General features: G+C 46.5%; 1 protein-coding gene across 1 annotated transcript; it reads right to left on the reverse strand.

Moving 5' to 3' along the window:
* Window positions 1–904: 904 nt before the first annotated feature.
* LOC143220073 (uncharacterized) lies at window positions 905–7,291 on the reverse strand. The gene is made up of 3 exons (XM_076445813.1): window positions 6,137–7,291; window positions 1,425–6,105; window positions 905–1,057 (listed from the first exon to the last, which is right to left on the reverse strand). The coding sequence occupies exons 1-3, from the start codon at window positions 6,721–6,723 to the stop codon at window positions 905–907; spliced, it is 5,421 nt and encodes a 1,806-aa protein (XP_076301928.1). The 5' UTR covers window positions 6,724–7,291.
* Between the last annotated feature and the right edge of the window lie 9,377 nt (window positions 7,292–16,668).

Below are 16,668 nucleotides of genomic sequence, written 5' to 3' on the forward strand. Positions count from 1 at the left end.
GCATAACGCATAACGCATAACGCATAACGCATAACGCATAACGCATAACGCATAACGCATAACGCATAACGCATAACGCATAACGCATAACGCATAACGCATAACGCATAACGCATAACGCATAACGCATAACGCATAACGCATAACGCATAACGCATAACGCATAACGCATAACGCATAACGCATAACGCATAACGCATAACGCATAACGCATAACGCATAACGCATAACGCATAACGCATAACGCATAACGCATAACGCATAACGCATAACGCATAACGCATAACGCATAACGCATAACGCATAACGCATAACGCATAACGCATAACGCATAACGCATAACGCATAACGCATAACGCATAACGCATAACGCATAACGCATAACGCATAACGCATAACGCATAACGCATAACGCATAACGCATAACGCATAACGCATAACGCATAACGCATAACGCATAACGCATAACGCATAACGCATAACGCATAACGCATAACGCATGACGCACAACGCATAACGCATAACGCATAACGCATAACGCATAACGCATAACGCATAACGCATAACGCATAACGCATAACGCATAACGCATAACGCATAACGCATAACGCATAACGCATAACGCATAACGCATAACGCATAACGCATAACGCATAACGCGTAACGCAAAACTCATAACTGTAGCGGAGTAGAGCGAACACTTAGTAAACCGTACTCGATGTTGCCGGTGACTACGCACAGCGCTGTGCGAGAAAGTGAGAGGCCGTGGAAAATAACTTGAACGAGTACACACAAATTGAATGATTGCGAGCGGACTGTATTTACTGTCGAGAATGAGAATAGACGATGATGAGAGACGGCGTTGTAACCCGTTTTAGCCACAGTACAAAGATTGATTGTATGATTATTCCGCGATGGGAGATGACAAAGAGTGTTCGAAATCTGGTCCGGTTTCGAGGACCCGGAGATTCCTCAGAGCGGTGTCGTTGGATGATTGGCTCGACAGGATCACGCGAGTATGACGGATCGATGATTGGTGGATCATCGTCGCGTGATCCTGTCGATACCCGAAGTCGGAGCGCGAGCCGATGAGCGACTTCGCGTGAAATCGCGATCGGACGCTGACGTCACGACGGGACGAATGACGGTGTGTCGAGCTCGCCGACGCTCGCTCGATTCGCTCGCGAACATACTGCCAGCCTTGAAATCTCGATTTCAACACAGTAATCGAGGGAGGTGCGAATATCGTCTTAAAGTAATGTCGGACGCAGCCGACGCCGCAGTGAAGGCGCTAGAATGCTTTTCATCATTTTTTTTTTTTTTAATGAGCTAGTACTTGAGACACCAAATTGACATTATGATTGTGTACAATGACGGTCGCGAGACATAGACGCGATCTAATTCGAAGTCGAGGAACTGCTCACAGGCAGAGCGCAGAGTTGTACGATTGGTCGTTGGAATTCGGAGTGAGCGGTGCGTACCGTGACTACTCGTGTGAGTCCGTCCGACCCAGGGTGGAGTCGCGTGACTCGACCCAGCTTCCATTTACATGGGGGAGCTGTCGGATGTCGAATTAGGACTAGTTGTCCGAGTTCCAACGGGGTTCGAGTTTGTCGCCATCGACTACGCTGTTGGAGGGTGTTGACGTAGTCCAATTGCCACAATCTCCAAAAACGTTCGATTTTATGGCGTACTAATTGCCATCGCGACAGTCGATTTTCGTTGAGGTGTAAAACGGAAGGCTCCGGGGAAGCAGTTAGAGCAGTCCCTATGAGAAAATGCCCCGGAGTTAATGGTTCGCAGTCGTCCAGCGCGTCGGAGAGGGGGGCGATCGGTCTCGAATTCAAGCAGGCCTCGATTCGACATAGAAGCGTCGTGAACTCTTCAAAAGAGAGCATGCGATCACCTAATACGCGGCGTAAATGATGCTTCACACTGCGCACCCCAGCTTCCCACAACCCGCCGAAATGTGGTGCTACTGGAGGAATGAAGTGCCACGAAATCTTGTCGTGAGCCGATTTATTCTGAAAGTTAGGGTCGCGTAAAGCTGCGCGGTACGCGCGAGCCAATTCATTATTGGCGCCGGCGAAAGTCGTACCGTTATCCGAATACATGTCGGACGGAAGTCCACGCCGCGAGCAGAATCGATCAAATGCGTTTAAAAACGCCGGGGTAGAGTAATCCCCGACAAGTTCTAGATGGATGGCACGACTGGCTAAGCAGATGAAGAGTGCGATGTACGCTTTGCGGGTTTTAATGCCTCGGCCGGCGGATGCTCGGACTTGAACTGGTCCGGCATAGTCAACGCCACAATGCGAAAAGCATTGGAGAGGTGAATTTACTCTCGCGGCGGGCAAGCTACCCATGAGTTGCTCCGGAACCTTCGCCCGTTCGCGTACGCAGACTACACACCGGTGAATGACGCGTTTGACAAGAGATCGCGCGCTCAATATCCAAAATTCTCGACGGAGCGTGCTTAAAGTGAGCTGTACCCCTCCGTGTAATGTTCGAAGATGTGCTTGGGAAATGATCAAGTCGACTAGCGAGTGAGAAGCTAACAGAATTGGGTGTTTTTGAGCAATGGGAATCGGAGCTTTATGAAGTCGCCCTCCGACACGAAGTATGCCGTCGCTGTCGATAAAGGGATTAAGAGACATGATTGAGCTTTTGGTGGAGAGAGATCGACCGTGAGTGAGGGCTTCAAGCTCCGTTGGGAATTGTTCGCGTTGTATGGACTTTATCCAAAAGATGCGAGCTTCCGAGCACTCGTCGACCGACACGGTGCGACCGTTAGAGGAAATCGATGATGAAGTATTTTTCCGGGCGTGAAGGGCGTGAATGAATTTGAATAAGTACGCGGTGATTCGGATTAACTTCGCCCAGGATGAGAACCGAGAAGCGAGAGTCCATGAAGAAGTTTGCGAACAGGTGTGCACCGCAGCGGATCTTGCCTCCGAGAGAGGTACGTCAGTGGGGGCCGGGGGGTCGGAAGGCCAACAGTGTTGAGGCCAGCGTAGCCATTGGGGGCCCGTCCACCACAATGGATGATCGCGCAATTCCTGACCGAACAAACCGCGTGATGCGCAATCGGCTGGATTGCAAGACGTAGGTACGTGACGCCATTCGGAGTCGGGAACGCGACATTGAATGTCGTGGACTCGGTGCGCAACGAACGTTTTCCATCGCGATGGGTGATCGCGTAACCAGGCGAGAACGATGGACGAATCCGTCCAGCAGTAGCAGGAGACGGATCTCGAGCCCAGTGACGGGCGGACGAATTCTATTAGATGAGCCAATAACACGGCCGCAGATAATTCGAGCCTCGGAACGGAGGTTGGAGTGATCGGCGCGACCTTTGACTTCCCAGTTAGGAGGGATATGACGGCCGTTCCGTCATGAGTGATGACCTTCAAATAGACGACCGCAGCATAAGCGTAGGACGAGGCGTCTGAAAACCCATGAAGTTCGATGGTATGGGCATTTGACAACAGACCAGTCCATCGGGCTAAGCTAAGGTCGTGTAATTGTGATAAACCTGAATAGATGGTTTCCCATTGATTGACCAAATCTAACGAGAGGGGCTCGTCCCACTGGTGGTGACGACGCCATAGAGTTTGCATGAATATCTTTGCTTTGATAGTCGCAGGGGTGACCCAGCCCAATGGATCGTATAATTTTGCAATGGTTGCAAGGATGGAACGTTTGGTACGCGGGGGAACTGTCGGTAAAGCAATGTTGATTATAAACTGGTCGCGCGACGGGTTCCAAGAAACGCCAAGGACTTTTACGCTGTCGTCTACGGCGAGATCTATTGAGCAAGCTAGCCCATGATTGGTTGGATCGATGTCCTGCAGGAGTGTGGGGGAATTACTTGCCCATTTCCGAAGTTCGAATTTACCTCGGCGAAGGAGACCAGTGAGTTGGTCACGAAGAGTGCGAACGGTGTCGAGTGTATCATCCCCGAACAAAACATCATCGACGTAAATTTGATCCTTTAGAATGGGAATCGCGAGTGGAAAATCTGCGCCTTCGACGAAAGCGAGTTGCTGGAGGACTCGAAGTGCGAGAAATGGAGCGCACGTCATACCGTATGTGACGGTGCGTAGCGAAAATTCATGAGGCGCCTGTGACGGAGAGTCATGCCAGAGGATTCGCTGGAAACTTGTATCGCGAGGGTCTACTAGGATTTGACGATACATTTTCGCAATATCAGCGGTGTATACGTAACGATGATGTCGCCATCGCAGGATGACGGATGGGAGATCCGTCTGAAGCTTCGGCCCGGAAAGCAAGAAATCGTTCAATGAGCGGCCATTCGATGTGAGTGCCGAGGCATTGAATACCACACGCAAGTGTGTGGTCGAACTAGATGGCCGGAGAACTGGGTGGTGCGGGATGTATATTGTGCGATCAGGGAGTGAAGAGCCGGTGTGCACGCGCTCCATATGGCCGAGTCTTTCGTAGTCGCTCATAAACGCTGAGTACTCTCGCCGAAGTTCTGGGTTTTTCTGAAATTTGCGACCCAGCGAACGATACATTTTTTCCGCGATTGGTCGCGACTGTCCGATATCGAATGGCGGGTCCTGCTTGAATGGGAGCCGAACCTGAAAACGACCGTCTGACGTGCGCGAATGTGTGTCTCGAAAGTGTTCTTCACACTGTCGTTCCGACGCCGTTAATCGCGGTGTAGCGCGAGGAATGCACTCCACCTCCCAGAATCGCCGCAATTCCGCTTCGAGAGTGTCGATTGGAGTATCGGGGCTCGTGCAACGAATTGTCACATTGTGACTGAGCAGACTATGTGAAGGATTAAGATCGTCGGATCGGGATGGAATAGGACCCGAAATCACCCACCCGAAAATCGACTGCTGTGCGATGGGCTGTCCATGCATACCCTTACGAAGTCCGTTGAGGATTACGTCCCCAAATAAATCGGCGCCGATAATTATGTCTACTGGATGATGAGTTGAGGGATCCGCATCGGCCAACGGAAGACCGGCGAGATACGGAAGGGACGATGAATCCGGAATTGACTGTGCACGGTACTGTGTCAGCGAGGGCAAGACTAATGCGGTTGTGTAAAGCACGGGAGTGTTGGACGTTACCGGCGTAATTTGTATCGCGATGACCGAACGAACGTCTTTAACGTCAACACCGCCTACAGCCGACACTTTCACGTTCCGCGGAATACGTTTCGCTCGCAGCGTTTGAACCAGATTTTCGGACACTAGAGTCGCTTCGGATCCCTGGTCCAGCAATGCGCGAATAATTGCTTCTTGTCCTGACGGGACACGTACTCTTACCCATGCGGTGGCTAAGAGTACGCGTGACGCGGAGCCGTGAGATGTTGACGCGCGGAGTGACGTCACGGCAGATTCGCCGCCTAATGTATACTGGTCCGAAACGTGGTTCGCCGTCACCGTTCGCGGGAGCGAGGAGGCTGACGTCATCGCGCGACAGTCCGCTTCGTGGTGTAACGACGAGTGATGACGTTGTTGGCAAACTCGGCACGAATATTTACTAGTACATTCAGTGGTTGCATGTCGGCGACTGAGACAATTAAGACATCGCTTCAACCGGATAATGATCTCGCGACGTTTACTCTGAGGCTCGGCCAAATAAGATCGACAATTACTTAAATAATGTCGCGAATGACACAGGGGACACCCGGAATATGATCCGTTGGAGGCGGGATCTGTATGCGGAGCGGGCCCGATCGGCGTAGCAACGTGAAGACTGGTCGCGCTTGTCGTCGTCTCATCCGAACCGCGTACAATATTAAGAGCGACTTCGTTGAGAATCTTAGTGCGCGACGCAATGTAATTCGACAATTCCGTAAAAGTCGAGATTCCGGGCTTTTCCGCGGAAAAGGCAGTCCATTTCTCCAACGTAATTGTGTCGAGTTTGCGAGTGACCAGATGTACGAGCATGTCCTCACCGATCTGCTCAGGAGAACGATCGAGCTTTTTTAAACTTGATACAGCGGCGTTAGCGCGATCGATCAACGCTTGGAGTTCGCTCGCGGATTCCTGTTTAACGTGCGGTAGGTCGATGAGATTGGACAAGTGAGTCTTAATCAGAATGCGCTTGCTTTCGAACCGCGAGGTTAAGGTGGCCCACGCGATTGAACCGCGAGGTTAAGGTGGCCCACGCGATTGAAAAATTATCGGAAGTAACTGAAATGTGCTGTATAGCCTCAAGCGCGGGACCAGTCAATGAGGAGACAAGATAATGCATGCGAGTGGAGTCTGAGAGATCGCGATTCGCAATTATCAGGCCTTTAAAACGGTCCCGGAACGTTTCCCAGTTATTAAAATCGCCATCGAACGGAGGTAACGGAACGTGAGGTAAGTGCGTGAGATCTAACGACGGCCTAACCGTTGAGATAAAGCCTTTATCGCTCGGACATGGTAATGGACTCACGACTTTCGGTTCCAGGGACGCTTTCGCTTCTAGCAGGTAGTCCTTGGCGATGAGGTAGGCGTCTTCCGTGGAGTCGAACTGCTCCTCCGTGAAGTACGGAGTTTCAAGCCGCTCCTCCTCAGTGGTCGACGCGAGCAGGGCGAGATGACCTTCCTGGAATGCGATCCACACGTCCTCGAGAATGGAGAGGCGGCCCAGGACCTTCTCCAGAGTCACGTTGGCTTGCCCGATCTTTTTGAAATTTTCCACGGTCCGTAGGATCTTCCGCTGTAGCATCGCTTGGCGTGGATAGTCCCCCATGGTGGATGAATGAACGGCGGTCGAACTTTTCACTTTCTATCCGGCTCGAAGGACCAAATTTATGTAGCGGAGTAGAGCGAACACTTAGTAAACCGTACTCGATGTTGCCGGTGACTACGCACAGCGCTGTGCGAGAAAGTGAGAGGCCGTGGAAAATAACTTGAACGAGTACACACAAATTGAATGATTGCGAGCGGACTGTATTTACTGTCGAGAATGAGAATAGACGATGATGAGAGACGGCGTTGTAACCCGTTTTAGCCACAGTACAAAGATTGATTGTATGATTATTCCGCGATGGGAGATGACAAAGAGTGTTCGAAATCTGGTCCGGTTTCGAGGACCCGGAGATTCCTCAGAGCGGTGTCGTTGGATGATTGGCTCGACAGGATCACGCGAGTATGACGGATCGATGATTGGTGGATCATCGTCGCGTGATCCTGTCGATACCCGAAGTCGGAGCGCGAGCCGATGAGCGACTTCGCGTGAAATCGCGATCGGACGCTGACGTCACGACGGGACGAATGACGGTGTGTCGAGCTCGCCGACGCTCGCTCGATTCGCTCGCGAACAATAACGCATAACGCATAACGCATAACGCGTAACGCAAAACTCATAACGCATAACGCATAACGCATAACGCATAACGCATAACGCACAACGCATAACGTTTAAACCATAAGGCATAACGCATAGCCCATGACGCATAACGCATAACGCATAACGCATAATGCAAAAGTCATAACGCATAACGCATAACGGATAACGCATAACGCATAACGTATAACGCATAACGCATAACGCATAACGCATAACGCATAACGCATAACGCATAACGCATAACGCATAACGCATAACGCATAACGCATAACGCATAACGCATAACGCATAACGCATAACGCATAACGCATAACGCATAACGCATAACGCATAACGCATAACGCATAACGCATAACGCATAACGCATAACGCATAACGCATAACGCATAACGCATAACGCATAACGCATAACGCATAACGCATAACGCATAACGCATAACGCATAACGCATAACGCATAACGCATAACGCATAACGCATAACGCATAACGCATAACGCATAACGCATAACGCATAACGCATAACGCATAACGCATAACGCATAACGCATAACGCATAACGCATAACGCATAACGCATAACGCATAACGCATAACGCATAACGCATAACGCATAACGCACGACGCACAACGCATAACGCATAACGCATAACGCATAACGCATAACGCATAACGCATAACGCATAACGCATTACGCATAACGCATAACGCATAACGCATAACGCATAAGGCATAAGCATAACGCATAACGCGTAACGCATAACGCATAACGCGTAACGCAAGACTCATAACGCATAACGCATAACGCATAACGCATAACGCATAACGCATATGGCATAACGCATAATGCAAAAGTCATAACGCATAACGCATAACGCATAACGCATAACGCATAACGCATAACGCATAACGCATAACGCATAACGCATAACGCATAACGCATAACGCATAACGCATAACGCATAACGCATAACGCATAACGCATAACGCATAACGCATAACGCATAACGCATAACGCATAACGCATAACGCATAACGCATAACGCATAACGCATAACGCATAACGCATAACGCATAACGCATAACGCATAACGCATAACGCATAACGCATAACGCATAACGCATAACGCATAACGCATAACGCATAACGCATAACGCATAACGCATAACGCATAACGCATAACGCGTAACGCAAAACTCATAACGCATAACGCATAACGCATAACGCATAACGCATAACGCACAACGCATAACGTTTAAACCATAAGGCATAACGCATAGCCCATGACGCATAACGCATAACGCATAACGCATAATGCAAAAGTCATAACGCATAACGCATAACGGATAACGCATAACGCATAACGTATAACGCATAACGCATAACGCATAACGCATAACGCATAACGCATAACGCATAACGCATAACGCATAACGCATAACGCATAACGCATAACGCGTAACGCAAAACTCATAACGCATAACGCGTAACGCAAAACTCATAACGCATAACGCATAACGCATAACGCATAACGCATAACGCATAACGCATAACGCATAACGCATAACGCATAACGCATAACGCATAACGCATAACGCATAACGCATAACGCATAACGCATAACGCATAACGCATAACGCATAACGCATAACGCATAACGCATAACGCATAACGCATAACGCATAACGCATAACGCGTAACGCAAAACTCATAACGCATAACGCATAACGCATAACGCACAACGCATAACGTTTAAACCATATGGCATAACGCATAGCCCATAACGCATAACGCATAACGCATAACGCATAATGCAAAAGTCATAACGCATAACGCATAACGGATAACGCATAACGCATAACGCATAACGCATAACGCATAACGCATAACGCATAACGCATAACGCATAACGCATAACGCATAACGCATAACGCATAACGCATAACGCATATCGCATGACGCACAACGCATAACGCATAACGCATAACGCATAACGCATAACGCATAACGCATAACGCATAACGCATAACGCATTACGCATAACGCATAACGCATAACGCATAACGCATAAGGCATAAGCATAACGCATAATGCATAATGCATAACGCATAACGCATAACGCGTAACGCATAAGGCATAAGCATAACGCATAATGCATAACGCATAACGCATAACGCATAACGCATAACGCGTAACGCAAGACTCATAACGCATAACGCATAACGCATAACGCATAACGCATAACGCATAACGCATATGGCATAACGCATAATGCAAAAGTCATAACGCATAACCGATAACGCATAACGCATAACGCATAACGCATAACGCATAACGCATAACGCATAACGCATAACGCATAACGCATAACGCGTAACGCAAAACTCATAACGCATAACGCATAACGCATAACGCATAACGCATAACGCATAACGCATAACGCATAACGCATAACGCATAACGCATAACGCATAACGCATAACGCATAACGCATAACGCATATCGCATAACGCATAACGCATAACGCATAACGCATAACGCATAACGCATAACGCATTACGCATAACGCAAAACCCATAACGCCTAAAGCATAACGCATAACGCATATCGCATAACGCATAACGCATAACGCATAACGCATAACGCATAACGCATAACGCATAACGCATAACGCATAACGCATAACGCATAACGCATAACGCATAACGCATAACGCATAACGCATAACGCATAACGCATAACGCATAACGCATAACGCATTACGCATAACGCATAACGCATAACGCATAAGGCATAAGCATAACGCATAACGCATAACGCATAACGCATAACGCATAACGCGTAACGCAAGACTCATAACGCATAACGCATAACGCATAACGCATAACGCATAACGCATATGGCATAACGCATAATGCAAAAGTCATAACGCATAACGCATAACGCATAACGCATAACACATAACGCATAACGCATAACGCATAACGCATAACGCAGAACGCATAACGCATAACGCACAACGCATAACGTTTAAACCATAAGGCATAACGCATAGCCCATGACGCATAACGCATAACGCATAACGCATAATGCAAAAGTCATAACGCATAACGCATAACGGATAACGCATAACGCATAACGCATAACGCATAACGCATAACGCATAACGCATAACGCATAACGCATAACGCATAACGCATAACGCATAACGTATAACGCATAACGCATAACGCATAACGCATAACGCATAACGCATAACGCATAACGCATAACGCATAACGCATAACGCATAACGCATAACGCATAACGCATAACGCATAACGCATAACGCATAACGCATAACGCATAACGCATAACGCATAACGCATAACGCATAACGCATAAGGCATAAGCATAACGCATAACGCATAACGCATAACGCATAATGCATAACGCGGAACGCAAAACTCATAACGCATAACGCGTAACGCAAAACTCATAACGCATAACGCATAACGCATAACGCATAACGCATAACGCATAACGCATAACGCATAACGCATAACGCATAACGCATAACGCATAACGCATAACGCATAACGCATAACGCATAACGCATAACGCATAACGCATAACGCATAACGCATAACGCATAACGCATAACGCATAACGCATAACGCATAACGCATAACGCATAACGCATAACGCATAACGCATAACGCATAACGCATAAGGCATAAGCATAACGCATAACGCATAACGCATAACGCATAACGCATAACGCGTAACGCAAAACTCATAACGCATAACGCGTAACGCAAAACTCATAACGCATAACGCATAACGCATAACGCATAACGCATAACGCATAACGCATAACGCATAACGCATAACGCATAACGCATAACGCATAACGCATAACGCATAACGCATAACGCATAACGCATAACGCATAACGCATAACGCATAACGCATAACGCATAACGCATAACGCATAACGCATAACGCATAACGCATAACGCATAACGCATAACGCATAACGCATAACGCATAACGCATAACGCATAACGCATAACGCATAACGCATAACGCATAACGCATAACGCATAACGCATAACGCATAACGCATAACGCATAACGCATAACGCATAACGCATAACGCATAACGCATAACGCATAACGCATAACGCATAACGCATAACGCATAACGCATAACGCATAACGCATAACGCATAACGCATAACGCATAACGCATAACGCATAACGCATAACGCATAACGCATAACGCATAACGCATAACGCATAACGCATAACGCATAACGCATAACGCATAACGCATAACGCATAACGCATAACGCATAACGCATAACGCATAACGCATAACGCATAACGCATAACGCATAACGCATAACGCATGACGCACAACGCATAACGCATAACGCATAACGCATAACGCATAACGCATAACGCATAACGCATAACGCATAACGCATAACGCATAACGCATAACGCATAACGCATAACGCATAACGCATAACGCATAACGCATAACGCATAACGCATAACGCATAACGCATAACGCATAACGCATAACGCGTAACGCAAAACTCATAACGCATAACGCATAACGCATAACGCGTAACGCAAAACTCATAACGCATAACGCATAACGCATAACGCATAACGCATAACGCACAACGCATAACGTTTAAACCATAAGGCATAACGCATAGCCCATGACGCATAACGCATAACGCATAACGCATAATGCAAAAGTCATAACGCATAACGCATAACGGATAACGCATAACGCATAACGTATAACGCATAACGCATAACGCATAACGCATAACGCATAACGCATAACGCATAACGCATAACGCATAACGCATAACGCATAACGCATAACGCATAACGCATAACGCATAACGCATAACGCATAACGCATAACGCATAACGCATAACGCATAACGCATAACGCATAACGCATAACGCATAACGCATAACGCATAACGCATAACGCATAACGCATAACGCATAACGCATAACGCATAACGCATAACGCATAACGCATAACGCATAACGCATAACGCATAACGCATAACGCATAACGCATAACGCATAACGCATAACGCATAACGCATAACGCATAACGCATAACGCATAACGCATAACGCATAACGCATAACGCATAACGCATAACGCATAACGCATAACGCATAACGCATAACGCATAACGCGTAACGCAAAACTCATAACGCATAACGCATAACGCATAACGCACAACGCATAACGTTTAAACCATAAGGCATAACGCATAGCCCATGACGCATAACGCATAACGCATAACGCATAATGCAAAAGTCATAACGCATAACGCATAACGGATAACGCATAACGCATAACGTATAACGCATAACGCATAACGCATAACGCATAACGCATAACGCATAACGCATAACGCATAACGCATAACGCATAACGCATAACGCATAACGCGTAACGCAAAACTCATAACGCATAACGCGTAACGCAAAACTCATAACGCATAACGCATAACGCATAACGCATAACGCATAACGCATAACGCATAACGCATAACGCATAACGCATAACGCATAACGCATAACGCATAACGCATAACGCATAACGCATAACGCATAACGCGTAACGCAAAACTCATAACGCATAACGCATAACGCATAACGCACAACGCATAACGTTTAAACCATATGGCATAACGCATAGCCCATAACGCATAACGCATAACGCATAACGCATAATGCAAAAGTCATAACGCATAACGCATAACGGATAACGCATAACGCATAACGCATAACGCATAACGCATAACGCATAACGCATAACGCATAACGCATAACGCATAACGCATAACGCATAACGCATAACGCATAACGCATAACGCATAACGCATAACGCATATCGCATGACGCACAACGCATAACGCATAACGCATAACGCATAACGCATAACGCATAACGCATAACGCATAACGCATAACGCATAACGCATTACGCATAACGCGTAACGCATAACGCATAACGCATAAGGCATAAGCATAACGCATAATGCATAATGCATAACGCATAACGCATAACGCGTAACGCATAAGGCATAAGCATAACGCATAATGCATAACGCATAACGCATAACGCATAACGCATAACGCGTAACGCAAGACTCATAACGCATAACGCATAACGCATAACGCATAACGCATAACGCATAACGCATAACGCATAACGCATAACGCATAACGCATATGGCATAACGCATAATGCAAAAGTCATAACGCATAACCGATAACGCATAACGCATAACGCATAACGCATAACGCATAACGCATAACGCATAACGCATAACGCATAACGCGTAACGCAAAACTCATAACGCATAACGCATAACGCATAACGCATAACGCATAACGCATAACGCATAACGCATAACGCATAACGCATAACGCATAACGCATAACGCATAACGCATAACGCATAACGCATAACGCATAACGCATAACGCATATCGCATAACGCATAACGCATAACGCATAACGCATAACGCATAACGCATAACGCATTACGCATAACGCAAAACCCATAACGCCTAAAGCATAACGCATAACGCATAACGCATAACGCATAACGCATAACGCATAACGCATAACGCATAACGCATAACGCATAACGCATAACGCATAACGCATAACGCATAACGCATAACGCATAACGCATAACGCATAACGCATAACGCATAACGCATAACGCATTACGCATAACGCATAACGCATAACGCATAAGGCATAAGCATAACGCATAACGCATAACGCATAACGCATAACGCATAACGCATAACGCATAACGCGTAACGCAAGACTCATAACGCATAACGCATAACGCATAACGCATAACGCATAACGCATAACGCATAACGCATAACGCATAACGCATATGGCATAACGCATAATGCAAAAGTCATAACGCATAACGCATAACGCATAACGCATAACGCATAACACATAACGCATAACGCATAACGCATAACGCATAACGCATAACGCATAACGCATAACGCACAACGCATAACGTTTAAACCATAAGGCATAACGCATAGCCCATGACGCATAACGCATAACGCATAACGCATAATGCAAAAGTCATAACGCATAACGCATAACGGATAACGCATAACGCATAACGCATAACGCATAACGCATAACGCATAACGCATAACGCATAACGCATAACGCATAACGCATAACGCATAACGCATATCGCATGACGCACAACGCATAACGCATAACGCATAACGCATAACGCATAACGCATAACGCATAACGCATAACGCATAACGCATAACGCATTACGCATAACGCGTAACGCATAACGCATAACGCATAAGGCATAAGCATAACGCATAATGCATAACGCATAACGCATAACGCATAACGCATAACGCATAAGGCATAAGCATAACGCATAACGCATAACGCATAACGCATAATGCATAACGCGGAACGCAAAACTCATAACGCATAACGCGTAACGCAAAACTCATAACGCATAACGCATAACGCATAACGCATAACGCATAACGCATAACGCATAACGCATAACGCATAACGCATAACGCATAACGCATAACGCATAACGCATAACGCATAACGCATAACGCATAACGCATAACGCATAACGCATAACGCATAACGCATAACGCATAACGCATAACGCATAACGCATAACGCATAACGCATAACGCATAACGCATAACGCATAACGCATAACGCATAAGGCATAAGCATAACGCATAACGCATAACGCATAACGCATAACGCATAACGCGTAACGCAAAACTCATAACGCATAACGCGTAACGCAAAACTCATAACGCATAACGCATAACGCATAACGCATAACGCATAACGCATAACGCATAACGCATAACGCATAACGCATAACGCATAACGCATAACGCATAACGCATAACGCATAACGCATAACGCATAACGCATAACGCATAACGCATAACGCATAACGCATAACGCATAACGCATAACGCATAACGCATAACGCATAACGCATAACGCATAACGCATAACGCATAACGCATAACGCATAACGCATAACGCATAACGCATAACGCATAACGCATAACGCATAACGCATAACGCATAACGCATAACGCATAACGCATAACGCATAACGCATAACGCATAACGCATAACGCATAACGCATAACGCATAACGCATAACGCATAACGCATAACGCATAACGCATAACGCATAACGCATAACGCATAACGCATAACGCATAACGCATAACGCATAACGCATAACGCATAACGCATAACGCATAACGCATAACGCATAACGCATAACGCATAACGCATAACGCATAACGCATAACGCATAACGCATAACGCATAACGCATAACGCATAACGCATAACGCATAACGCATAACGCATAACGCATAACGCATGACGCACAACGCATAACGCATAACGCATAACGCATAACGCATAACGCATAACGCATAACGCATAACGCATAACGCATAACGCATAACGCATAACGCATAACGCATAACGCATAACGCATAACGCATAACGCATAACGCATAACGCATAACGCATAACGCATAACGCATAACGCATAACGCGTAACGCAAAACTCATAACGCATAACGCATAACGCATAACGCGTAACGCAAAACTCATAACGCATAACGCATAACGCATAACGCATAACGCATAACGCACAACGCATAACGTTTAAACCATAAGGCATAACGCATAGCCCATGACGCATAACGCATAACGCATAACGCATAATGCAAAAGTCATAACGCATAACGCATAACGGATAACGCATAACGCATAACGTATAACGCATAACGCATAACGCATAACGCATAACGCATAACGCATAACGCATAACGCATAACGCATAACGCATAACGCATAACGCATAACGCATAACGCATAACGCATAACGCATAACGCATAACGCATAACGCATAACGCATAACGCATAACGCATAACGCATAACGCATAACGCATAACGCATAACGCATAACGCATAACGCATAACGCATAACGCATAACGCATAACGCATAACGCATAACGCATAACGCATAACGCATAACGCATAACGCATAACGCATAACGCATAACGCATAACGCATAACGCATAACGCATAACGCATAACGCATAACGCATAACGCATAACGCATAACGCATAACGCATAACGCATAACGCATAACGCATAACGCATAACGCATAACGCATAACGCATAACGCATAACGCGTAACGCAAAACTCATAACGCATAACGCATAACGCATAA

This window comes from Lasioglossum baleicum, unplaced genomic scaffold (assembly GCF_051020765.1).
Source record: "Lasioglossum baleicum unplaced genomic scaffold, iyLasBale1 scaffold0157, whole genome shotgun sequence".
In the NCBI taxonomy this organism is placed as follows: Eukaryota; Metazoa; Arthropoda; class Insecta; order Hymenoptera; family Halictidae; genus Lasioglossum; species Lasioglossum baleicum.

Excerpts from the sequence above, each read along its gene's own strand:
- LOC143220073 (XM_076445813.1), bottom strand. The coding sequence starts at position 6,723 with ATGGGGGACTATCCACGCCAAGCGATGCTACAGCGGAAGATCCTACGG. Across the intron at positions 6,106-6,136 it reads ATCGCGTGGGCCACCTTAAC|CTCGCGGTTCGAAAGCAAGC; the intron begins CTCGCGGTTCAA and ends GGCCACCTTAAC. Across the intron at positions 1,058-1,424 it reads TACAACTCTGCGCTCTGCCT|GATCACGCGACGATGATCCA; the intron begins GTGAGCAGTTCC and ends GGGTATCGACAG.